The sequence below is a fragment of the Nerophis lumbriciformis genome, linkage group LG33 (assembly GCF_033978685.3).
Source record: "Nerophis lumbriciformis linkage group LG33, RoL_Nlum_v2.1, whole genome shotgun sequence".
Classification (NCBI taxonomy): domain Eukaryota; kingdom Metazoa; phylum Chordata; class Actinopteri; order Syngnathiformes; family Syngnathidae; genus Nerophis; species Nerophis lumbriciformis.
Window position 1 is genome coordinate 18,021,235 of NC_084580.2, and position 26,266 is coordinate 18,047,500.

Below are 26,266 nucleotides of genomic sequence, written 5' to 3' on the forward strand. Positions count from 1 at the left end.
CACATATGTTTCTCTCTTTCTGTTTGGACTTAGCAAAAATGCCTTTTCCCACTCAGTTGCTAGAAAAATGAAGATGAAGGAGAAGCAGAAGAAACGGAAAGCGTACGAACCCAAGCTTACACAAGAAGAGCTGATGGACTCGTCCACTTTCAAGAGGTTCCTAACAAGCATCGACAACATCATGGAGAACCTTGAGGATGTAGACTTCACCACCATGGGTAATTATCACAGATGGCTTGGAAATTATACTGTAATTTACCAAGTTCGGTTTTAAATTTGCACTCACTAATTGGATCATGTTTGATAGCAGACGATGATGAGATACCTCAGGAACTGCTGCTTGGGAAGCACCAATTAAACGAGCTGGGAAGCGAATCGGCTAAAATTAAGGCCATGGGCATCACTAGCAGGGTAAAGCTATATTTACAAAATATAATCTACTCTTCAAACATTGGTGAATTTCATTGTACTTAATGTTTTTTTCTGATTTTAGATTCCATCAGACAAGCTGGTAAAGCTGCTCAACATACTCGAAAAGAACATCCAGGATGGATCCAAGCTCTCCACCTTGATCAGTCATGTAAGATCCTATTTCCTAAACTTGATCACATATACCGTATTTTTCGGAGTGTAAGTCGCACCGGAGTATAAGTCGCACCTGCCAAAAATGCATAATAAAGAAGGAAAAAAACATATATAAGTCGCACTGGAGCCCAGCCAAACTATGAAAAAAACTGCGACTTATAGTCCGAAAAATACAGTACTTCAATGATGGCCTCCACTCTAACACAAACCATACCCTAATTAGTCACAGACCGACCCGAGAGAACTGGGTTTAAACTAATCATGTAATAAAACATACAATAAATGAAATACACATCTGCATGGGTTTACAGCCATACAGCAAGTGCAGCTTTGCATAGTCATAACATCTCTACAGCGTTTATTTGCTTAAATGTTTGCAGATATCTTAATTAATAAAATATACAACATCTATCTGCATAAAAAAATAAAACACACAACTAACAAATACAGTGTAATACAATGTCCTACAGCCGTGCAGCAAGTGCCAATGTGAAAAGGCGTATCATTACAAGTAGGCTTCCGCAATTTTTTTCCCAAGCTAATAGTAATCATTTTGTGCTTCTCAGGACCGATAACGATTTACCTTTTTTTTTCTTTTTCTTTTTTTAATGTAGATTTATGTGTAGTTTGTTAACAGCTGGAGATAAGACTTAAGCAAAAGTGAATTTAAACAAACTACTTGTAGATTTATCCTAACCAAATATGCATCACTTTTAATGTGGTGCTAACATCACATGCATAAATCAGTAGTGGCTCTTATGTCTTTATTTCCATCATTCAGTGAGTACAAGAGTGTAGCAATCACATTGTATTATGCTGGCAAACATTCATTCGTAAAATAGACACGGCTCAGAAGTACAAACCGTGGCTACAGGTGGTCTTCTGGCTGACAGGGTCCAATGTTGTCAGCGATGGTGGAGGTCGGGATTTATTGCATCCCTGATTTTGCAGCTGTCAAGTGTATTGCTGATTCATGTGTTGTTTCATCTCTGAGCTGGCTCTTGCTGCTATGGGAAGCAATCCAGTGTGTTTGGGTGCTTTCCTGTCAAGCCTCAGCATCCATGATTGATTGACAGTTTAGCCTGCTTGGCTATTGCAGGTCGCCCCAGATGTGGGGAAAATGACACTAGTTTGGTTTGCTATCTTTCCCCAGCACCATCATTTCATTTCCATGAGGAAATTGCAGATTTATTTGGCCCTAGTCTTGGCCATGGTGGGCTTTTTGCACTTTTTTCATGATCGGCGGTTGAAGGTTTTTTCTTTGCGGCTAACTTAAGGCAGCTTCTTTGTTTGTGCAAGTGCCTTCATGTGCTTACTTGTATGCTAGCAGCGTTTGATAGGTGGCTGTTAAGTATGATGTGTTGAAGCTAGTGCTTTTTTTCCCTCTTCCTCACGGAGGGGGACATTTGGTGTGGCATGCAGGATGTCTTCCCCTTACCCTCAAATCTAAACTCCCAACATCCCAGAACAAGCTAGTCAGATTACTTCTAGACCTCCACACCAGATCACACCTCACTCCTACCCACTTTTTCAAAGTGGGCTGGCTCAGGGTAAAACAACTTGCACTGAGCCTAGTCTATAAAATCCGCTACACCTCCCTGATACTTGTCAAACTACTTCCTTAACGTAAATGACCGCCATAACCACAACACCAGGGGGAGCTCCACTAACCACGTTAAACCCAGATTCCGATCTAACAAGGGTCTTAACTCATTCTCTTTCTATGCCACATCAATGTGGAATGCGCTCCCAACAGGTGTAAAAGAAAGGGCATCTCTATCCTCCTTCAAAACCACAGTAAAAGTACACCTCCAGGCAACTTCAACCCTAAACTAACACCCTCCCCGGATTGTAAATAATCAAATGTAGATACTTTTTCCTATACTTTCTGATCCCTCTCTCTCTCTCTCTCTCTCTCTCTCTCTCGCTCTCGCTCTCGCTCTCTCGCTCTCTCTCTCTCTCTCTCTCTCTCTGTCTGTCTCGCTCTCTCTCTGTCTCTCTCAGTCTCTCTCTGTCTCTCTCTGTGTCCACTACTTGCTGTACATATCCTACCAAGTCAGACCTACACTGTTTCAATGTCCATTTCTCTGTTCTCAATTGTTGATGACTGAAGTGATAACAACCAAACCTAACCCCCCCTCCCCCCTTCCACATCCCACACCCCGGATTGTAAATAATTCAATGTATATACCCTGATGATTATCTTGTGTGATGATAGTATATATCTGATAGTATATATCTGTATCATGAATCAATTTAAGTGGACCCCGACTTAAACAAGTTGAAAAACGTATTCGGGTTAGGGCTTGGCGATATGGCCTTTTTTTAATATCGCGATATTTTAAGGCCATATCGCGATACACGATATATATCTCGATATTTTGCCTTAGCCTTGAATGAACACTTGATGCATATAATCACAGCAGTAAGATGATTCTATGTGTCTACATTAAAACATTCTACTTCATACTGCATTAAAATATGCTACTTTAAAACTTTCATGCAGAGAAGGAAATCACAAATAAAAAAATCACTATTATTTACGGTGTTAATCTGGAAATGTTTGCCTCAGCATTTTGATGGTGTGGGCGTGTGGCACCGAACGGAGATGTTGACATGCAGAGTAAGCACTCTTCATTCTCTAGCAGGTGACTTTTCAAATGATGCTACATATTAGCAGTAATGATACTTTTTATAGCAACGCTTTCGCCCCACACTTGACAAATTACGGTTGTCTGTTCGACATATTCCCACTTGAAGCCAAACCACCGCCAGACGATGGACCCCCTGTTGTTTTTTGGGGGAATTAATTATTCCTTCATTTGTTACCAGATTCGCACCTTCTTTTGCTCGTATTACCGCTAGCATCGCAGCTAACGTTAGCCATGCTGCTACCTCTGAGCTGCGCGAGGGCATATACGAATGTGACGTGACAGTATGTGACGTGTGTAGAAGCTGTGCTTGCTGTCTGTGAGAAGGAGAGAAAAGAAATAGCGAGTAGAGCATGTAGTGTAATGCCAGCAGCTAAAAGCAACTGCGTGAGAATGTATACTCGAATATAACGACGTAGTCATTTTCTATATCGCACAGAGACAAACCCGCGATATATCGCGCATATCGATATATCGCCCAGCCCTAATTTGGGTGTTACCATTAAGTGGTCAATTGTACGGAATATGTACTTCACTGTGCAACCTACTAATAAAAGTCTCAATCAATCAATCAAACATAGTAATGAAGTCCCACACTACCGGCGGTCACCATGTCTGTTGTTTACGTTGTGATGTCCGGGTGAGTTTAAGGGAAGGTAGGAATTCCTACGAGGTAGGAGCGCTTGATTTGTTTACCCTAACCCACCTACAGTACAATATGAGTAATCTCGTCTTAATGAAGTTATTATTTATTTTTTTATTTAGCCATTTTTTAATGATTATTTTATTAATTATCGTTAGGGCGTCATAATTCCCGGTAATTACCATCGGTGTAAACTTTAGCAGGCAACAATTAGTTCCACCTCCAGCTGGTACTCTTTACCTGCCTAGTACTCTCTGTAGTTGTGAGACTTGACCATCACCTATTTGATGGAATATGGTATAAATCTTCTTTCCAATGTCAGGACCATGACGCTGAAGATGAGGAAAGACTGTGGAGGGACCTCATCATGGAAAGAGTGACTAAGTCGGCAGACGCCTGCCTCACTGCTCTCAACATCATGACGTCTTCACACATGCCGAAGGCCGTCTATATCGAAGACGTCATCGAGCGGGTGCTGCAATACACCAAGTTCCATCTTCAGAACACACTGTATCCACAGTATGACCCCGTCTACAGGGTGGACCCACATGGCAGTAAGGAGAAATGCTAAAATTGAAGAATGCCTAATGTTTTCCACTTAATCTTTAACATGACCAACTATGGATTGTCTAAGAAAAGTTTTTGTACTAAAGAGATCCCTGGAAAAAGAATTACAGTACTTTTACTCTTGTTCCTTTAGGTGGCCTTTTGAGCTCCAAGGCAAAGCGTGCGAAATGCTCCACACACAAGCAGCGTGTCATTGTCATGTTGTACAACAAAGTGTGTGACATTGTCAGCAACATCTCTGAGCTTCTCGAGATTCAACTACTTACAGACACCACCATCCTTCAAGTAAAACACATTCACAAAACACTTTCCCCTCTCTAAGACTCCTTGCGTTTACAGTGTTTTAACATTCTTATCTATCTTCTTCAGGTCTCGTCAATGGGAATCACGCCATTCTTTGTGGAGAATGTCAGTGAGCTGCAACTGTGCGCTATTAAACTAGTGACAGCAGTAAGTAATTTACCCCTTTCTAGAACTTACAATGAACTGTACGACTGTTAAGACATAACCAACCCACACTTTCTTGTCGACAGGTGTTCTCGCGCTACGAAAAGCATCGTCAGCTAATTTTGGAGGAGATCTTCACATCTTTGGCCAGGCTGCCCACCAGTAAACGCTCCCTCAGGAATTTCCGGTACTGTGCCTTTTATGGATAATATCTGTGACTATCACAAGAATGGCAATTGTCAGTAGTGCAGTGTAGCAGTAAAGTTCCAGTGCACACTGTATTCCTTTCAGGTTGAACAGCTCAGACCAAGATGGAGAGCCCATGTACATCCAAATGGTGACTGCCCTGGTCTTACAGCTCATCCAGTGTGTGGTCCACCTCCCCAACGACAAAGACATTTTAGACGAGCACGACAATAAAGTAAGAATGCGTTTAAATGCACATAATATGCATGCTGTCCGTGCTGTTTTAAAAAAAAATTATATTGTCTTTTTTTTCTAGATTGACCAAGATGTTTTGATTACCAACTCGTATGAGACAGCAATGAGAACAGCACAGAACTTCCTCTCAGTATTCCTCAAAAAGTAAACACCTTGCTGCTATCAAAGCTATTGGATTCATACTGTATGACGGCACTCGTCTCTTCTACGTGACTGTTCTGGTCTCATGTTGCGTTTCTCCATCGCTCCCTCAGGTGTGGCAGCAAGCAAGGAGAGGAGGATTACCGGCCGCTGTTTGAGAACTTTGTCCAGGACTTGCTCTCAACAGTTAACAAACCAGAGTGGCCCGCTGCTGAGCTGCTGCTCAGTCTGCTCGGAAGACTACTGGTTAGTGTAACAAATGTGTTTTTCCTGGCCCATGCTTATCCTCGCCATTTCCTATTTGGAATTTTGCCAAGTATTTTTTGCGTAATCTTGCTACTGTATATTCGGCTTGCCACAGGTGCACCAGTTTAGCAACAAGCAGACGGAGATGGCGCTCAGAGTAGCCTCTCTAGACTACCTTGGCACCGTGGCCGCCCGTCTGAGGAAAGATGCTGTTACCAGCAGGATGGACCAAACATCGATTGATCGCATTTTACAACAGGTAGAACTACCGTTTCTTGTTCTGTCATTTAAGCCACAAGCATATGTACGCTCGTATTACTTCTTGGTGATCTCTCTTTAGTCTCAGGGTAGCGATGAGACCCAGCAACTGCAAAAGGCTCTACTGGACTATTTAGAAGAAAATGCTGACACAGACGCCTCTCTATGGGTGAGTTTTCCTTAGACAGTAGTTGTTGAATTGTCAACATTGTTAACATTAATGGTTTTCGCGATTTTGCATCTAAACTTTTTTTTTTTTTTTTTAATGGGGAGATATGTATTTTGTAAACCGTCTTTCATTGATTCCGGGCCTGACCGTGGTAAATGCATTTTCGTGACTTCGGAATTATCAATCTAATATTTTCATAGCTAGAGCATAAAAAAACCCCTGTTTATGACTTTCTAAATATAATTTTTTTTAAACATCATTAGCGCCCTCTAGACATGAAGTAACACCCACATAATCACCTTATGCATTATAGTAATCAGTGGCCACGATACTGAACAGCGTGTTCTTGGCAAATACTGTATTATTATTATTTTTAATTACTTTAGCGATTTGTATGCACGAAAATGCTCTAAATAGGACAAACAAATAGTGAAGCTCTAAATTTTATAACGCCATGTAGGGAAGGATGGCCGTATATCGATGGGCTGCACGGTGGAAAAAGTGGTGAAGTGAATTATATTTATATAGCGCTTTTCTCTAGTGACTCAAAGTGAAACCCATTATCTAAGTTACATTTAAACCAGTGTGGGTGGCACTGGGAGCAGGTGGGTAAAGTGTCTTGCTCAAGGACACAACCGCAGTGACAAAGATGGCGGCGGCGGGGATCGAACCTGGAACCCTCAAGTTGCTGGCACGGCTGCTCTACCAACCGAGCCACGTGAGTGAGCATGTTGAGCTCACGGTCAGTAAAGCGATGGTTTGCATTTCTGTGTTAAGTTTGCATGTTCCCCCCATGCTGACATGTTGTTTTTGGGGTCTGCAGGAGTGAATGTGAGTATGAACGGTTTACAAAATCCACGGTTCCAATTTTAACACAGTTGTGTGACACATTTTTCAGTTCGGTGCCCATTGTTGTTCTTTTTAACACCCCAGAATAGCATACAACCCAGTAATCCACTGTTAGCATTTCTCAGTTGTGGTTCACACATTCAGTACATGTTACAAACCGATTAGTAACACACTCAAAAAAAAACATATGATCTGACAAGTAGGCAGATGGGATTTTTTAACTGAGGGGGACCAAGCTGTCAAATGATTTCAACTCAATGAGTTATTTTATACTCGATGCTTAATCAAATTGTGTTTTACTTAAACTACTAAATTACTTAAACGTATAATAACTGCAGTGTAAACGACATAGGTTCATGAATAAAAGAGTTTGCATATTGTACATGACATTTACATTTTACATGTCAGGGTCCCCCCTTACGATATTTGAGCGTAATTTGTTTTCATAAAATATGCATTTTCTGCCATTTTTGGGTTTTATCGGGACTCCTGATGACGTTTTGAGACATCTCCTACAACTACAGCACCAGTATTGTGCTGCTGAAGCAAGTCCATTTTTTTAAATTTTTGTTTAAGGGTTCCCCCTTACGACATTTTAGCAAAAAAATGTTTTATACAAATATACATTTTCGGGTTTTGTCGGGATTCCTGATGACATTTTGAGACATCTCCTACAACTATAGCACCAGTATTGTGCTGCTGAAGCAAGTCCGTTTTTTTTGTTTGTTTGTTTAAGGGTCCCCCCTTACGGCATGTTAGCGGAATTTTTTTTTTTACATAAAATATGTTGTCTGTCTATCTGTGTTGGCCTTGCGATGAGGTGGCGACTTGTCCAAGGTGTACCCCGCCTTCTGCCCGAATGCAGCTGAGATAGGCTCCAGCACCCCCCGCGACCCCGAAAGGGACAAGTGGTAGAAAATGGATGGATGGATGTCAGATGTAAGCCTTAAAAGGGCGGCGACTGTTGCCAAGTGACGTCACGTCATTGAGGGAGAGAGGCATTACCCCTGATTTCCACAGGACCTGTCACCACTCCCGGCTGCGGTGTTTAATTACCACGGCGGCGGACTCATCACCTTTATTCAAATCCACAGCCTGCGGTAAGGAACCGCCTTGGTTCTTCTGTTCAGGTTCCATGAGCTAAAGATACGCAGGGCTTTTATTTTTTCCGTTTGCTGTAACACGGCGGATCAATTCAGCTAAAATATGCCTGTGTTGGACAGGAAGTCATACACAAATAAATTTCCCAGTTTACTTTCAAAATAAAACAATCCGTTTTCAAGGGGAATAGTATTTTACACTTTGAAACGTCCTAACGAGCGAGGACGGACATGAAGGCAACTTGTCAAGAGTTTTCAGACGTAATTTCACCTTGTTGACCAAAATGCTGATTATGGAGGCCAACATTAAAAAATCCTATTTAGAAATTTAGAAATGCAAATGATGCATGTGTCCGGAAATGGATGATGGACTTCAACATTTTAGATGAAAGAGACATATCATGGAATGATATTTGGAAAAATGCCAATAAGCCCTTTAGAAGCATTAAAGATAAGCTGACTCAATTTAAGATCTTGAATAGATTGTATTTTACATCTTCTCAGCTGTTTAAACTTGGTATAGTAGATATCAAGTTATGTATGAAGTGTCGGGCAGCTGAGGCAACTCTTGTTCATTTATTGTCAGAGAATAAAAGAGTTATGGTTGAAAACAACAAAAGGAGCAATCACATTCCTTAATATAAACATCCCAATGACACTGCAAACTTGTATTTTTGGGGATCTCCATCGATTTAGTAACGTGTCATCAAAGAGTAAAAATGCATTTCTTTCAATATGCATCATAACAAAAAGGGTCCTATTAAAAAAAAAATGGATAGATGTTGATAGTCCAACACATTCTGACTGGTATACACAAGCTATGGAGATGATATCAGTAGAAAAAACTGCATTTAGTTTAGATAATAATGAGTCATCTTGTCCAGGGTGTACCCCGCCTTCCGCCCGATTGTAGCTGAGATAGGCTCCAGCGCCCCCCGCGACCCCAAAGGGAATAAGCGGTAGAAAATGGATGGATGGATGGATATTGGAATATGGGATCCATTATTTAAATTTGTAATATTTTTGAAAATATGACTTATATCTTTGTGGAAAATATTGGACACAATGTGTAGTCAAGTTTATGAGATGCGATGCAAGTGAAAGCCACTGTGACACTATTGTTCATTCTTTATTATTTTATTCATGTCTGTAAGGATAATGTCAATGAGGGATTTTTAATCACTGCTATGTTGAAATTGTTACTAATATTGATACTGTTGTTGATAATATTCATTTTTGTTTCACTACTTTTAGATTGTTCTGTGTCATGTTTGTGTGTCCTCTCAATTGCTCTGTTTATTGCTAATCTGTATGTTGCTGGGTCAGGTTTGGTTTTGGAATTGGATTGCATTATTATGGTATTGTTGTGTATTGTTTGATTGATTCATAAATTCTTTCAAAAATAAATAAATAAATCCTATACAGGTATATCCCGGGCAGGTTAGTGCACATATGGGGTCCTGTGTCAAATACTAGCTGATACGGAGGCCGTGGAAGCAGGGGCTTCACAGGAGCGCCCGCCTGTGGGTATTGGACGGCAAAGCTCCAGACGTTCTGCAGTGTTTACATCAGTGTTTACTTTCACACATGATTATGTGCGTATTCGATAGATCTCGTAAAAGTCCACGCTATTCTGCTGTAAGGTGGAGCCGCAACAGAACGGCTGTGAGGATTTCTAGATGACAGATGATTGTGACGTTCGGTGGCGATCACGCAATGCATCTGTGATGCCTCCTGTGAAAATCAAAGGTTAGCTGTGCATTGGAGTCCACGTCGCTGTGGGAGCGACTGGAACTACGAGATGTTGCTGACGGCAGGTCCTGTTGAATGCATGTTGTTGGTGCCAGTTGATAAAGCGATTGAACGTGCTTTGGTGGCTGTTATCTAATCTTGTCAATGACTGTCATAGAAGATTTCTACAGGCTCCCTACCAGTTCCACTTAAAAATGGTGACGTCCATGTGCACTGTTGTAGCACGCAGAAGCCGCACTCTACATGCACTCTGATGTAAATTGGTTTAAATAATGGAACAGTAATCCTCCGTTTTACCGGCGATGTTTGTCATCTTATGTAGGAAAACCCATGATCAAAACAACACACACAAGGAGCAGTGTGGCTCTGTTGTTAGAGCAGCCGTGCCAGCAACTTGAGGGTTCCAGATTCGATCCCCGCTTCCGCCGTCCTAGTCACTTCCGTTGAGTACCACCTGCTCCCAGTGCCACCCACATTGTTTTAAATGTACCTTAAAGATGTACAGTACATAATGGGTTTCACTATGGAAAGCGCTTTGAGTTTCTAGAGAAAGGCACTATATAAATGTAATTCACTTCACTTGACTACAACCTTGTGCTAATAAAGATGCTTTTTTTTTTCACATCTTTATTCACACCAATTACATATTATTCTGACAAGAGTACAGATGAATATTGGTATCAATAAGGAATATTGATATTAGTATTCCATCCATTTTCTACCGCTGGAGCCTATCCCAGCTGCATTCAGGCAGTGTATTGGTATCGATAAAATCCGACTGATATAAATCTCTACAAATGACAACCTTAATGAGAACTAGCAGTATACAATGTAAAGTGAATGGATGATGGGTTTTCACTTCTTCAGTGAAGCGCTTTGATTGTCCAGAAAAGCGCTTTGTAAATCTAATCGATTATTATTGTTTTTAAATGGATGGTGTATATTGATGCAGTATTTTTTCCAATCTAGTTTGCCAGAAAGTTCTACATCGCTCAGTGGTTTCGGGACGCCACTACGGAGGCAGAGAAGTCTATGCGCAACCAAAATCCGAAGGATGACGACTCATCTGACGGGCCACAACACGCCAAGGAAATGGAGACTACGGGTGAAATCATGCAGCGGGCTGAGAAGCGCAAGAAGTTTCTGCGCACCATCATCAAGACGACGCCGTCTCATTTCGCCACGCTGAAGTAAGTGCTGGACCTGGTATCCGTCTTTACAGTCTTCTAACTTCTTTTCTTCTCCTCAGGATGAACTCTGACACTGTGGACTACGAGGACTCCTGTCTGATTGTGCGTTATTTGGCCTCTATGAGGCCGTTTGCACAGAGCTTTGATATTTATTTAACCCAGGTAATAATTGGTACCACCTACCTTGTTATGCATTTGATCATGTATTTATTGATTAAGTAATTTAAATCAATTGTAATTACCTGCTTCAGTATCTACTTGATATTGTATTCCTTAGATATTGCGAGTCCTTGGAGAAAGTGCCATAGCTGTGAGGACTAAAGCCATGAAATGTCTCTCTGAGGTTGTGGCCGTGGACCCCAGCATACTAGCAAGGGTATGTGTTTCTCTCTATTAGAGTGATTGTGTGCGAACAGTTACACGGCTGCTTAGAGGACGTTAATTTTCCATTGTGCTGCAGAGAGCAGTTTTTGGAAAAGCAATTCTACTCACAGATTTAACTGGAATATAGCAACCATAGCATTCTTTTTTAAATCTGTTCATTCTCAAAGATCCCGCCACTTGCTGCTTTTGTGTAAGTGTGTGAGCTTTGGGCATGTGTGTGTGTCTGAGACAGGCATGAGTGCAGCCACCAGTCATCTTGTTTATGGTTTATGGTTTGCGTTTATTTCGAACATGCATACAGTTGCCACGTGATACATCACAATTTCACAGTTTCTCTTTTCAACATGTTCAAAAAGGAGTATGAAAAGCTGATCTTATTTAATCCTACCCCTTTTCCATTTTTTATAGCAATTACTAGGACATTCGATTCATTTCCTGGTCTCAATATGTCCACAATTTACTCTATGAATATTAAAGTTCTCAAAAATAAATAACTCGTTAAATAAATTGTAATTCACATAGTGAGATGAATAAAATTGTCTAATTTAAAATCAGATTCAAAATGTTTTTCAGAGTTATCCGTCTTTGGTAAACACTGAGCTTAAACAGTTTCTTAAACTGGATCATATTTGTACTTTGTTTGACTTCTTTGCTTAATCAATTCCATTATTTAGTTTCACATACTGAAATACAAACAGTTTTAAGTGTTGTACGTTCATACTAAGGTTTTAAATTACCTTTTTCTCTAAGGTTATATTTTTTCCTTTTTTGTTGAGAATAATTGTTGTACATTTTTGGGTAGCAGGATTATAGTTTTCTTTGTGTATAATTTTAGCTGTTTGTAAATTCACTAAATCGTTGAATTTCAATATCTTTAATTCAATAAATAAAGGATTCGGGTGTACTTGATATAACATTAGATATTATTCTAACTGAACTTTTTCGTAACACAGTGAAGGAAGTGTGCTTTGAAGTTATTTCCCCATATTTAGGCTAAACATGTTTTATTCAATTTAATGTGTATCTGCTCTTTTAAACCAATGATAATAACATATGCTAGCTAGGGGTGTTCTTATATTGTTGGTTTAATCAAAAAATGATCGAAACTGACATTTAAAGCTTCTAACCAACGTAAGATTTCTGTGTTGTTTTTTTTCCGCTCCCTCCACCATACCTCCCTTGTAATTCTCTTTCTACAATACACCATCCCCTTAAAATACACTACTGTTTGTGTAGTTAGGCAGCAACAGGCAGCCAATGTGAAACAAAGCCGAAAAACAGCAGTAGAAGTATTAGCGACGTGACACTAGAACTTCAGCTATCCATTATTTTAGTAATTGAGTAATCTGTCGATTAATTTGTCCGATTAATCAAGTAATCGCATAAAACACACTTTATTGCCTCAATGCGTCATATTTTAGGCAAAATAATTGAAATCAATCCAATCCAATCCAATCCACTTTATTTATATAGCACATTTAAACAACAAAATGTTTCCAAAGTGCTGCACAACAATATTAAACACAATTAAAAACAATATAAAATAAATATGATTAAAAACAATTTCAAAGGGTAAAACCAATTAAAACAGTAAAATAGAAAGCACAGTTTTAAAAACACAGAGGACAATAGAGGACCACACAACTCACGTAGTGTTAAATAAATAAAGAAAGTTTTTTTTGCTTGCCATAACTTTTATTCTTTTTTTTTTCTGATAAATGCGCATCATCAACCCTGAGATTGCACTTTTAAAGTGTGTGCATTGATGGGGGAAAAAAAAACCACCACACACTACCGCTCTGTGCAGAAACTACTGTATGTCTGTGTTTTTAAAATTCCGGGACTCCATGAATCGATTAATCGCTGCAGGATTACATGACACTGTCCCATCCAGTCAGCTACACAGAAGCGTCATGGAGGACAAATTGTGCAATTGTGCATAAACCAAGTTTTAGTTAATAGTGATTAGGATTTTTACCAAAATCAACCAGCCCTCAGTGACACACCTGCTTTAAGGGCTCATATTGTATACTTACACTGCATTGTTTCTGCAGTCGGACATGCAGCGTGGCGTCCATGGTCGATTGATGGACAACTCCACAAGTGTGAGGGAGGCAGCTGTGGAGCTACTAGGCAAATTTGTGCTCAGCAGACCACAACTCACAGAGCAGTACTACGACATGCTCATAGAGAGGATCCTGGTAAGTGTTTCTCCATGTATGCTGTGTGTTCAGTCACTATAGGAAAAGACCAGACTTTATTCTATGAGCAACAGAAGAGTCAAGATAGATAGTTTTATTCATCCCGTATTAGGAAATTATATGGTTGTAGTGCAGGTTTTTACATACACTAACAGAAGTAAAACGTAATGAAAAACTAAAAAATGTGTAATAAATAATACATATTGCGCAGTAACAATTGCACTATGTACAGATACAAATGAAACCAAATCAATCAAATCAATATAAATCAATTATCATTCACACTTACTATGGGAGACAGGAAAGCAGATGTACAGTATTTTTTTTTTAATGCATTCTAACTCGTAAATAAAAGTCCGCTTATAAAGGAGCAAGTTGGAGGTCCTCCATTCCCCCCATGAAGCCCTCTAAATAACCATCCAAAAACTGCCAACAATACTCCCATTTCAATTTTGTGATTTGAATGTTAACTAAGTATTAGTGATATTGTTATTACAATCGCTAACACAGACAAACTATAGCGGTGCCGTTACCAGAGGGAGCTAACTAGCTTGTGTGGCTATGTTGACATCATTGGCTTTCTTGCCTCGGAGCTTGTAAAAGTTTATTCTAGATCCTAAATAATGCCTCTCACCTTGATAGGATGAGGACATATTCTGGTGAGTTGGTCAAATGTGGCATTCAGTTTAGAACCGGAAATGTCGAGAAAGAGACAAAGTTGCTTGGTCTTATTATGAGTCATTCAACATCTTAACAGTCTACATCCTAGTGATAGCAGACATTGTACAGTAAGAGATGTTTTATTATGTTTGTTGTCTCTCATGATGTCCGTATTGAGTAATAATCTGTGATATTTTTTAAGGAAAAAGCAAACGTTGTGATGCGTTTTTGAAGTTAATGCACCGATGTATGCTTGAAATGAGCAAAATACGTAAATATTACATGTTATTTTTAATGTGCCCATTACTACATTACATATATACTTACAGCGTGTATATAAAACCTTGATGATGTGTTGGGATGTTCTTTTACCATAATTTCCGGAGTATAAGTCGCTCCGGAGTATAAGTCGCACCGGCCGAAAATGCATAATAAAGAAGGAAAAAAACATATATAAGTCGCACTGGAGTATAAGTCGCATTTTTGGGGGAAATGTATTTGATAAAACCCAACACCAAGAATAGACATTTGAAAGGTAATTTAAAATGGATAAAGAATAGTGAACAACAGGCTGAATAAGTGTACGTTATATGAGGCATAAATAACCAACTGAGAACGTGCCTGGTATGTTAACGTAACATATTATGGTAAGAGTCATTCAAATAACTATAACATATATAACATGCTATACGTTTACCAAACAATCTGTCAATCCTAACCGCTAAATCCGATGAAATCTTATACGTCTAGTCTCTTACGTGAATGAGCTCAATAATATTATCTGATATTTTACGGTAATGTGTTAATAATTTCACACATAAGTCGCTCCTGAGTATAAGTCGCACCCCCGGCCAAACTATGAAAAAAAACTGCGACTTATAGTCCGAAAAATACGGTAAGCGCTTTATAGGAAGAATAGAGCGATTCCCATAGGCACCATTGTAAGGGGACTTTTGATCACAGTTATTTACTAGTTAGAATGCATAAAAAAATATATACCGGTACATGAGGAATGTGATTGATTGGCAACATTTTTCTTTTTAAAGTGCAGTTCCCCTAATGCCCGTATTGCACTGTGGATGTAACAGTCTAATGCTGAAGGAGCTACTCAGGGCCTCCACAGTGTCAAGCTTGAAATGAGAGGGATTGGACATTATGGATGTTAACTTTGTCAACATCCTTCTGTCGGCCACCTCCTCAATGTTGTCTAGTGGGCAGCCTAGGACGGAGTCAGCTCTCTTAATCCTGTTTTGCTCTTTCCTGGCCTGCTGTAGTAATACAAATTGGGACTAGAGGAGTTCTAGTCATGAAAGATTAAAAGACAAGCACTCACAAACTTATTTGAAATGCTGATCAAAATCAGTAGCGAACATAAATATGCAACACACTTTATTGTCATGCATTGGATACGTTGTTTATTTCAGAATGCAGTCTCCCTCTTTACTTCCCAGCATCTTCAACTGCTACATTGATATTGTTATGCCTGTTGTCATGGAAATCACCAGGGTTCATGGGGAGTTCACTCCCTACTGTAGTCCTATACTGCCACCTTGTGTTGAAAATGTTTAAATGCACACTGTCATGGAGAAAATGCCCACTGTTCACAAGGTGTTTTAAAAAGTGATTTGGCCCACAGGATACTGGTATCAGTGTAAGGAAGCGAGTGATCAAGATCCTGCGAGACATTTGTTTGGGGCAGCCAACTTTCAGTAAGATCACAGAAATGTGTGTGAGGATGATCCGCAGGGTCAATGATGAGGAGGGTATTAAGGTAAGGACGCACTCTGCAATATGCAAATGCATTGCAGAATTGTAGGTTTTTTTTGTTCACTTAACCCACATAATGTTTTTCTCATAGAAACTTGTGAATGAGACATTCCAGAAGTTGTGGTTTACCCCGACTGCTGCTCACGACAAAGAGACAATGACCAGAAAGATCCTCAACATCACTGACGTGGTAAGTTTCCACTAACAGGACACAATTAATTACAATCAGCATAACCTGCATTATATCAGAGACATTCTGTGTCTTTATTTTCCAGGTTGCAGCGTGTCGAGACACTGGCTACGACTGGTTTGAGCAGCTTCTTCAGAATGTAAATCTTGAATTTGTTGCAAAATACACAGCAGATTAACAGGCTGTTTGAGGTTAACACTGTCCCTCTTGTCTTAGCTCCTCAAATCCGAGGAGGACGCGTCGTATAAACCAGCCAAAAAAGCATGCGTTCAGCTGGTGGACAATCTAGTGGAGCACATTCTGAAATATGAGGAGTCTCTCGCAGGTTTGTATATCTTAATGATAGTTACTTAAACTGTAAGTTTGTTATACGTATATATTTATATATATATATATATGTCATCTGCAGAGAACAAGGGTGTCAACTCCACACGGTTATTGGCTTGCATCACCACTTTGTACCTGTTCAGCAAAATCAGGGCCCAGCTGATGGTCAAACACGCCATGACCATGCAGCCTTATCTAACCACCAAGTGTAATGTGAGTGCTGCATTTCCTGGTTTATCAGTATAAATGTTTTCTCTGTGTATTTGCACACCAACAGCTGTGCTTTTTGTGTCTTCTGTAGACTGCCAATGACTTCATGGTCATCTGTAATGTGGCCAAGATCTTGGAGCTGGTGGTACCTCTCATGGAGCACCCCAGTGAAACTTACCTCGCCACCATCGAAGAAGACCTCATGAAGCTCATCATCAAACATGGCATGACTGTACGATAAAGCATTTTTTGTGGTGTTGCCACCACTTTACATTTGAATCTAGTCTTTTTTATGAGATGCCATTCCTCTCTTCTATAGGTTGTCCAGAACTGTGTTAGCTGTCTGGGTGCTGTTGTAAACAAAGTAACACACAACTACAAGTTTGTCTTGGCATGCTTCAACAGATTCTATGGTGAGACACACATTTTTCCACTCAATGTACCATGTTACACTTTGAGCTTCACTACACCGTGACCTCACCGTTGCTGCATTTTTACTTTCAGGTGCACTTAATAAGATGAAGCTCCAGCATCAAGACGATCCTACCAGCACAGCGTTGGCAGCAAGCAAACCTATCCTGCTGCGATCGCTCTTCACTGTGGGCGCCCTGGCCCGACACTTTGATTTTGACCTGGAGGAGTTTAAGGGCACCAACAAGGTAGAGTAGTAGTTTTTTCGGCACTCACAACACCAGATAACGCGAAAAAACAAATGCAAACATGAGAGATGTTTGCTTAGCAATCTATTAAAGGGGAACATTATCACCAGACCTATGTAAGCGTCAATATATACCTTGATGTTGCAGAAAAAAGACCATATATTTTTTTAACCGATTTCCGAACTCTAAATGGGTGAATTTTGGCGAATTAAACGCCTTTCTAATATTCGCTCTCGGGAAGCAATTCGCCATTTTCTCAAACACCGAGTCAAATCAGCTCTGTTATTTTCCGTTTTTTCGACTGTTTTCCGTACCTTGGAGACATCATGCCTCGTCGGTGTGTTGTCGGAGGGTGTAACAACGCGAACAGGGACGGATTCAAGTTGCACCAGTGGCCCAAAGATGCGAAAGTGGCAAGAAATTGGACGTTTGTTCCGCACACTTTACCGACGAAAGCTATGCTACGACAGAGATGGCAAGAATGTGTGGATATCCTGCGACACTCAAAGCAGATGCATTTCCAACGATAAAGTCAAAGAAATCTGCCGCCAGACCCCCATTGAATCTGCCGGAGTGTGTGAGTAATTCAGGGACAAAGGACCTCGGTAGCACGGCAAGCAATGGCGGCAGTTTGTTCCCGCAGACGAGCGAGCTAAACCCCCCTGGATGTCTTGGCTCACACCGTCCCGAAGATGATCAAGAGAAGAATATCGACCCTAGCTTCCCTGGCCTGCTGACATGAGGGTATGTCTACAGAATATATTAATTGATGAAAATTGGGCTGTCTGCACTCTCAAAGTGCATGTTGTTGCCAAATGTATTTAATATGCTGTAAACCTAGTTCATAGTTGTTAGTTTCCTTTAATGCCAAACAAACACATACCAATCATTGGTTAGAAGGCGATCGCCGAATTCGTCCTCGCTTTCTCCCGTGTTGCTGGCTGTTGTGTCGTTTTCGTTGGTTTCGCTTGCATACGGTTTAAACCGATATGGCTCAATAGCTTCAGTTTCTTCTTCAATTTTGTTTTCGCTACCTGCCTCCACACTACAACCACCCGTTTCAATTCATTCGTAATCTGTTGACTCGCTTAAGCCGCTGAAATCCGAGTCTGAATCCGAGCTAATGTCGCTTTAGCTTGCTGTTCTTTCCGCCATGTTTGTTTGTGTTGGCTTCACTATGTGACGTCACAGGAAAATGGACGAGTGTATATAACGATGGTTAAAATCAGGCACTTTGAAGCTTTTTTTAGGGATATTGCGTGATGGGTAAAATTTTGAAAAAAACTTCGAAAAATATAATAAGCCACTGGGAACTGATTTTTAATGGTTTTAACAATTCTGAAATTGTGATAATGTTCCCCTTTAATATTCCATTTTTGCCACTCAGTCTAGTCTTTCTTGTGTGTTTTTTCATGTTTTCAATCAATTACAATTTTAATCAGATTAATCACAGCGTTGCTGAGGAGTCATTTCAATTCATTTAAATTTGTTACATGTGTTATTTATTAGTTTTTCTACAGTATGCTTTGTCAATGGTTAGATATTTTCACTACGAGGATGAGGAAACTCTACTCTTAATTTGTCCAACTGTTGTTTCACCCTCTTTTTTTGGTGTGCAGGTTGACATTAAGGAGAAAGTTCTTGAGCTGCTGCTATACTTCACCAAACATGATGACGAGGAAGTCAAAAGCAAAGCTATCACCGGCTTAGGTAATTGCCAATAGGTCTAAATTAAGCCTGGGCGATATCGATTTTATTGATAAATTAGTTTTAAGTTGCAGACGATTTTAAAAAGTCAATGTTTTTTTTCTCTTGCTCGCATACTTTTTGCTCCTTACTTCCTGAGCGGAAATCCACAAGCTTAGCAAAACCTGGTTAATGCTAACGAGAACGAGACGTTTGTTCCAAAGAAAACAAAAGTTTTGTCAGTGCTTTAGAATTACTTAAACAGGTGTGGAACACGTGACTGCACGCTGCAAAGTTTCTTAAAAAAAAGGCAGCAGTACAACAAACTTATTCCAGCATCAGAAACAGCATCGAGTCGTGTGGGGGAAATGCAATGCTTTACGAGGCGAACAAGACCGCAACAACTAACAACAAACTCCACCTAAGAAGCATCTTAGTGTGGTGGAATCATTTACACAAGGTACCGTGTATGATAAGAAAGGAGAACAATGCACAGAGCGATCACTAAAGCAGTCGCTCTCTGCATTCAAACCGGACAGCTCATTCTTGCATTTGCTGCTGCAAAATTCTCGTGGAATTATAATGCAGTTATCATCAGTATAATAATATATTACATGTGCAATGAAGTGTACATTGTTTTTAACATCAGTATGCATTAACAAGGAGCCCAGGATACTTCATGGAAAAGCCTGCTTTTATCCACTTACTAAAACTACCTGTATAGTCATCTCCATGGTTTACTTGTTTATTTGATTGCATGCAATGTACAATACTACATGTGTATTTACAGAAATATTTTATTCAAGACCAAAGTTTTAGTTTGCACTTTATTAATCTCAATGTTGGAGATGATTTAATCGCCAGCATTGTACAATGTTACATTTTTGTTAACATAAGTTCTTTATTCAAGCAAAAGTATTGCCTCCCAGAGGGAGCTTTTAATTGTATTATATGAAAAACATTGCATATGAGGAAAACGTATATCTGGTTTAAAAATAACATTATTATACACATTAGAATTTTGCTAAGAGTAAAAATTCTAATGTTTCTTTAAAAAGTAGGGGGGGGGGGAATCGTGAATCAAATTTTTTGTGAAATAAATCGGATATTTTATTTTCAGGCCAAATCGCCCAGGCCTAGTCTAAATGAGAATTTAGCAGATCATGATACCATGTTGCATTTTTTTCCTGGTATCAGTTGGACTCGAAGACCCTTTGGCTTAGCTTAAATTTGGCGTATTTTGTTGTTGTTTCAGGCTTCTTGGTCATCATGCACCCCAGCCAAATGTTTGTGCCAGAGGTAAAGTCTTTGTACAACGGCATCCTGGCTGACAGTGCCTCATCCGTCGGCCTTAAAATCCAGATCCTCAAAAACCTCCAGACGTACTTGCAGGAGGAGGACACAAGGATGCAGGAAGCAGACAGAGAATGTATGTTTCACCACAATACACACCATGTGCTATATCAACGGATGGGGGGTAAATATATAATCTATTTGTTTTTGCAGGGAAGAAGCTTTCTAAACAGGAAGATCTAAAGGAGATGGGGGACATTTCTTCTGGAATGAGCAGCTCCATTATGCAGCTTTATCTGAAACAGGTGTTGGAGGCATTCTTCCACACCCAGACCGGTGTAAGGAACTTTGCTCTTAGTGTCATTGCGCTCACACTAAACCAGGGCCTCATCCATCCGGTGCAGGTAAGCAGTTAGACCTCATGGTCTCTTGTCCGGGAAATCGACTACATTTTAATAACCGTGATTTATTTTATTTTGACCTAATTTGTGAAGTGTGTACCATACCTGATCGCCATGGGAACCGACCCGGAGCCCAGCATGAGGAACAAATCTGATCAGCAGCTGGTAGAAATTGACAAGAAGTACACAGGATTTATTCATGTGAGTTGGCATCATTCACCATTATCATCCACCTTGCACCTTATTCGTTTTGATTACTTAATTACTGATGTTTATTGTAGTGCATGTACAATATTCTCTTACATATTGGCCTTAGCTCTCATAGATGCCATGCCCAAATGAATTGCTGGGTTCATCGTCCGCTCGGAAAAAAATAATGGTGCCACTTCAAATAGACGAGAGGTATCCAAGCTTTTTGCACTAATGCAGCATACTAAAAAAAATGAAAGAATGCAGCAGGCCACATTGTTATTTTGATCATATTTTTCAATTCGTAAAAAGGCTAAAATAGTTATTAGTAGAGATTGACCTACATGTTTTTTTCAGGGCCGATGCCGATTATTAGTAGTGCAGGAGGCTGATGAATTGAATCGATTGAAGTATTTATTTCAAACCTGCACAGTACAACAACACATTTATTTTTTACATTATTGTAGAGACATTTGTGCAAGGCTTGAAAAGAGGTTGGATGAAGCAAATGCTTAAAATATCCAAACCCCTCTCACTCATTCCACATTTAACATAAACAATATAATACAACAACAATACCATACAAACAAAAACAAGAAAAACTCCTGTACACTAACAATACAATAGTACCACTGTTAGTATGAGACAAGACAAGATGAGACAAAACAAACACGCACGCACGCACGCGCACACACACAGGCCCAAACACTCTCTGACCATACACCTCTCTCCCATCGCTCTGTGCTGAGGGCATCACTCTCTTTCCTCCTCATACTTCTTCAGTACTTCTTTTTTAAACAGTGTTATAAATTGAATCATGTTAGAACACGTTTTTAACTCGTCCCCTAAGTTGTTCCACAGAGTGATCCTGATAATCAATATTTGGAGACTATATTCATTTACAGTAAAAGTGACATATTTGCGTCAATATTTAGAATACTACTATTACAAACTCCAACAGTTAACTTTTTTTTAATGCACGAAACATGTTTATGTGTATTAAGTGCAGAGAGCTCCTTGGCACAGTAGCATCTATTATAAAGTCCAATACAAATTTGAATAAATAAATAGCTTGTAGCTAGTTTACTAGCTATTAGCTAGTAAATCAATCACATTTTTCAAAAATGTTACTGTTAGTTCAATTAGTAGTCCAGATTAAACAGCACAAGATTATGGTGCAAAAAGTAAAGTTGTTCAGCGTGCTCTCAGATCATCAAAAGCATTATTTTAGATATAAATATTATAGGTTACGTTATTAACAACATCTTTATCAAGGTAGGATTGTAACAATCCACATTTTGTATTGTTATTATTATAATATCTGTAATATTGTGCATTATAAGGCAGCCTACACAATATATATCTGCATTTTGTTATGTTACAGCCTTTTTCCAAAATGGAATGCATTCATTTTTGTCCTCAAAATTCCACACAGAATACCGTATTTTTCGGATTATAAATCGCTCCGGAGTATAAATCGCTCCGGAGTATAAATCGCACCGGCCGAAAATGCGTAATAAAGAAGGAAAAAAACATATATAAGTCGCACTGGAGTATAAGTCGCATTTTTTGGGGGAAATTTATTTGATAAAATCCAACACCAAGAATAGACATCCATCCATCCATTTTCTACCGCTTATTCCCTTTTGGGGTCACGGGGGGCGCTGGAGCCTATCTGTAGCTGAGAATAGACATTTGAAAGGCAATTTAAAATAAATAAAGAATAGTGAACAACAGGCTGAATAAGTGTACGTTATATGAGGCATAAATAACCAACTGAGAACGTGCCTGGTATGTTAACGTAACATATTATGGTAAGAGTCATTCAAATAACTATAACATATAGAACATGCTATTCGTTTACCAAATGATCTGTCACTCCTAATTGCTAAATCCCATGAAATCTTCTTCCTCGGTGTCGCTTCTAAACAACTCTGCCAACTCAAAGGTAGACAATGTGCCGCTTCCTCTTCTGTCGGTACGTCTAGTCTCTTATGTGAATGAGATAAATAATATTATTTGATATTTTACGGTAATGTGTTAATAACATATAAGTCGCTCCAGAGTATAAGTCGCACCCCTGGCCAAACTATGAAAAAAAACTGTGACTTATAGTCCGTAAAATACGATACTCCATAATGAGAATGTAAAAAAGTTTAAGATTTTTTTGCTAATGTAGTAAAAATAAAAAACTGAGACATCCCATTTACATAAGTATTCACAGCCTTTGCCATGAAGCCCATGCTCAGGGGTATCCTGTTTCAACTGATCATCCTTGAGATGTTTCTTAATTGGAGTCCACCTGTGGTAAATCCAGTTGGTTGAACACACCTGTCTATATACTGTATAAGGTCCCACACTTGACATTGGCAGTGCACAAACCAAGAATAAAGTCGAAGGAATTGTCTGTAGACTTCCACGACAAGAATGTCTTGAGGCACAAATCTGAAGAAGTGTACAGAAAAATATCTGCTCAATATCTCCAAATAAGCCCAATTGCCTCCATTATCAGTAAATAGTAAAAGTTTGGAACCACCAGGACTTCTCCTAGAGCTGGCCTGCCGTCTAAACTGAACGATCGGGGGAGATCTTGGTCACCTCTTGGTCAGGGAGGTGACCAAGAGCTCGATGGTCACTCTGTCTGAGCTACAGCATCCCTCTATGAAGAGAGAACCTTCCAGAAGGACAAGCATCACAGCAGCAATCCACCAATCAGGCCTGTATGACAGAGTGCCCAGACGAAAGCCATTCCTTTTTAAAAGTTTGCCAAAACGCACCCAAAAAACTCCCAGACCATGAAAAACTAAATTCTCTGGTCTGATGAGACAGATTAAACTCTTTGGTGCGAATGCCACATCATGTTTTGAGGGAACCAGGCACCGCTCATCACCAGGACAATACCATCCCTACAGTGGAGCATGGTGGTGGCAGCATCATGCTGTGGGGATGTTTTTTAGCATCAGGAACTGGGGGGCTAGTCAGGATAGAGGGAAAGATGAACGCAACAATGTACAGATACATCCTGGATGAAAACCTGCTCCAGAGCGCTCTTGAACTCAAGACAGGGGTGATGGTTTATCTTTAAGCAGGACAATGACCCTAAGCACACAGCCAATATATCAAAGGAATAGCTTCAGGACAACTCTGTAAATGTCCTTGAGTGGCCCCGCTACAGCCCAGCTATGAATCCAATTTAACATTTCTGGAGAGATCTGAAAATGGCTTTACATCTACGCTTTCAATCCAACCTGATGGAGCTAGTGGTATCGTATTTAAAAAGACTTGAAGCTGTTATTACTGCCAAAGTTGCATGAACAAAGTATGAAGCAAAGGGTACTTATGTATGTGATTTCTTAGTTTTATATTTTCAATAAATTTGTAAACATTTCTCTTAAAAAAATATATTTTTATATTGTCACTATAGGGTATCGTGTGTAGAACTTTGAAAACAAAAGTGTTTTTATTTTCATTTATTACCTTTTGGAATAAGGCTGGAAGATGAAAAAGTGAAGCATAGGTGTATTCATTCGATAGTGCCGATTAGAGATGTCCGATAATGGCTTTTTTTTGCCGATATCTGATATTCCGATATTGTCCAACTCTTAATTACCGATTCCGATATCAACCGATACCGATATATACAGTTGTGGAATTAACACATTATTATGCCTGATTTTGTTGTGATGCCCCGCTGGATGCATTAAACAATGTAACAAGGTTTTCCAAAATAAATCAACTCAAGTTATGGAAAAAGTCACAAAGTGCATTATTTTTTTTAACATGCCTCAAAACAGCAGCTTGGAATTTGGGACATGCTCTCTCTGAGAGAGCATGAGGAGGTTGAGGTGGACGGGGTTGGGGGAGCGGGGTTGAGGTGTTTCAGGAGGTAGCAGGGGGTGTATATAGTAGCGTCCCAGAAGAGTTAGTGCTGCAAGGGGTTCTGGGTATTTGTTCTGTTGTGTTTATGTTGTGTTACGGTGCGGATGTTCTCCCGAAATGTGTTTGTCATTCTTGTTTGGTGTGGGTTCACAGTGTGGCGCATATTTGTAACAGTGTTAAAGTTGTTTATACGGCCACCCTCAGTGTGAACTGTATGGCTGTTGACCAAGTATGCTTTCATTCACTTGTGTGTGTGTGACAAGCCGTAGATATTATGTGACTGGGCCGGCACGCAAAGACAGTGCCTTTAAGGTTTATTAGCGCTCTGTACTTCTCCCTACGTGTACACAGCGGCGTTTTAAAAAGTCATACATTTTACTTTTTGAAACCGATACCGATAATTTTGAAACCGATACCGATAATTTCCGATATTACATTTTAAAGCATGATATCGGCAGACCGATATTATCGGACATCTCTAGTGCCGATGTTGTTAATTTCCCTCCTTTTTACTGCTATCATTTTTTTATGCTTACTATGTTTCTATGCCCCACATCCTTTTCAGATGAAGGCTGTGGCGGGGATGAAGATGTCCTTCAATTTGCAGAAGTCAATCGAGTTCTCCCGGAAGACTGTCATACGAGGCTTCAGGCAGGATGAGACCACCACGGCCCTCTGCGCGCACCTCTACTCCATGATCCGAGGGAACCGGCAGCACCGGAGGGCCTTTCTGATCTCGCTGCTGAGCCTCTTCGACGACAGCTCTGTGAGTCATGCAGCCTGCAGCTCAACTACATTAATGAAAGTCTGTTTCATGCATTTGTTTCCTCCCCCCACACACCCTCCTTTTAATTTTACAGAGGATAGAAGTCAACATGTTGCTGTTTACAGCGGACAATCTGGCCTGTTTTCCATACCAGAGTCAGGAGGAGCCTCTCTTCATCATGCACCACATTGACATCTGTCTGTCGGTATCTGGAAGCAACCTTTTGCAGACATTTAGAGAGGTATGAAATAAAACACTGTCCACCAAATAAATGTTAATCTGGCAATAATAAATAATAATTCCCTTTTTTTCTTGTCAAGCTTCTGCTTACAGAGCCCAGACGGAAGGAGAAGAAGGTCAAAAAAGAGTGGAAGAGCACTTCAGACGGTGAGGACGACGAAAGAATGAACTGTGACTCTCCCAGGAGTGATGACGCGCACAGCGGCAACAGCGAAGACGAAGACGGCAATGTACGCCGGCCCAGAAAGGCCAGGAAACCAGTAGCAGACTCAGAGAGCTCAGAGTCTGAAACGGACCTGGACGATCTGGATGTGGACGATGCAGAAAAGGTTATGAGGCTCCTCCCAGACAATCCCAACAGCCTCTTGGACTTTG

General features: G+C 40.0%; 1 protein-coding gene across 3 annotated transcripts in view; it reads left to right on the forward strand.

The window, feature by feature from the left end:
* Nucleotides 1-26,266, forward strand: part of LOC133575955 (nipped-B-like protein A) — a 113,818-nt gene that overhangs the window by 75,849 nt on the left and 11,703 nt on the right. For 2 of the 3 annotated variants that reach the window (XM_061928903.1, XM_061928904.1), the window contains exons 16-46: nt 57-218; nt 308-411; nt 494-580; nt 4,202-4,433; nt 4,580-4,731; nt 4,816-4,896; nt 4,980-5,080; nt 5,185-5,314; nt 5,396-5,478; nt 5,589-5,721; nt 5,837-5,980; nt 6,062-6,148; nt 10,819-11,039; nt 11,099-11,201; nt 11,317-11,415; nt 13,478-13,624; nt 15,921-16,055; nt 16,143-16,241; nt 16,327-16,380; nt 16,458-16,566; nt 16,651-16,781; nt 16,870-17,010; nt 17,098-17,191; nt 17,283-17,437; nt 19,057-19,147; nt 20,379-20,552; nt 20,630-20,820; nt 20,911-21,018; nt 25,451-25,651; nt 25,746-25,892; nt 25,972-26,266. The exon at nt 25,972-26,266 is cut by the window's right edge and continues 76 nt beyond it. In XM_061928903.1, the coding sequence (XP_061784887.1) occupies nt 57-218; nt 308-411; nt 494-580; nt 4,202-4,433; nt 4,580-4,731; nt 4,816-4,896; nt 4,980-5,080; nt 5,185-5,314; nt 5,396-5,478; nt 5,589-5,721; nt 5,837-5,980; nt 6,062-6,148; nt 10,819-11,039; nt 11,099-11,201; nt 11,317-11,415; nt 13,478-13,624; nt 15,921-16,055; nt 16,143-16,241; nt 16,327-16,380; nt 16,458-16,566; nt 16,651-16,781; nt 16,870-17,010; nt 17,098-17,191; nt 17,283-17,437; nt 19,057-19,147; nt 20,379-20,552; nt 20,630-20,820; nt 20,911-21,018; nt 25,451-25,651; nt 25,746-25,892; nt 25,972-26,266 (4,191 nt within the window). The remainder of the gene's footprint in view (nt 1-56; nt 219-307; nt 412-493; nt 581-4,201; nt 4,434-4,579; nt 4,732-4,815; nt 4,897-4,979; nt 5,081-5,184; nt 5,315-5,395; nt 5,479-5,588; nt 5,722-5,836; nt 5,981-6,061; nt 6,149-10,818; nt 11,040-11,098; nt 11,202-11,316; nt 11,416-13,477; nt 13,625-15,920; nt 16,056-16,142; nt 16,242-16,326; nt 16,381-16,457; nt 16,567-16,650; nt 16,782-16,869; nt 17,011-17,097; nt 17,192-17,282; nt 17,438-19,056; nt 19,148-20,378; nt 20,553-20,629; nt 20,821-20,910; nt 21,019-25,450; nt 25,652-25,745; nt 25,893-25,971) is intronic. The other variant, XM_061928905.1, reaches the window with a different exon arrangement.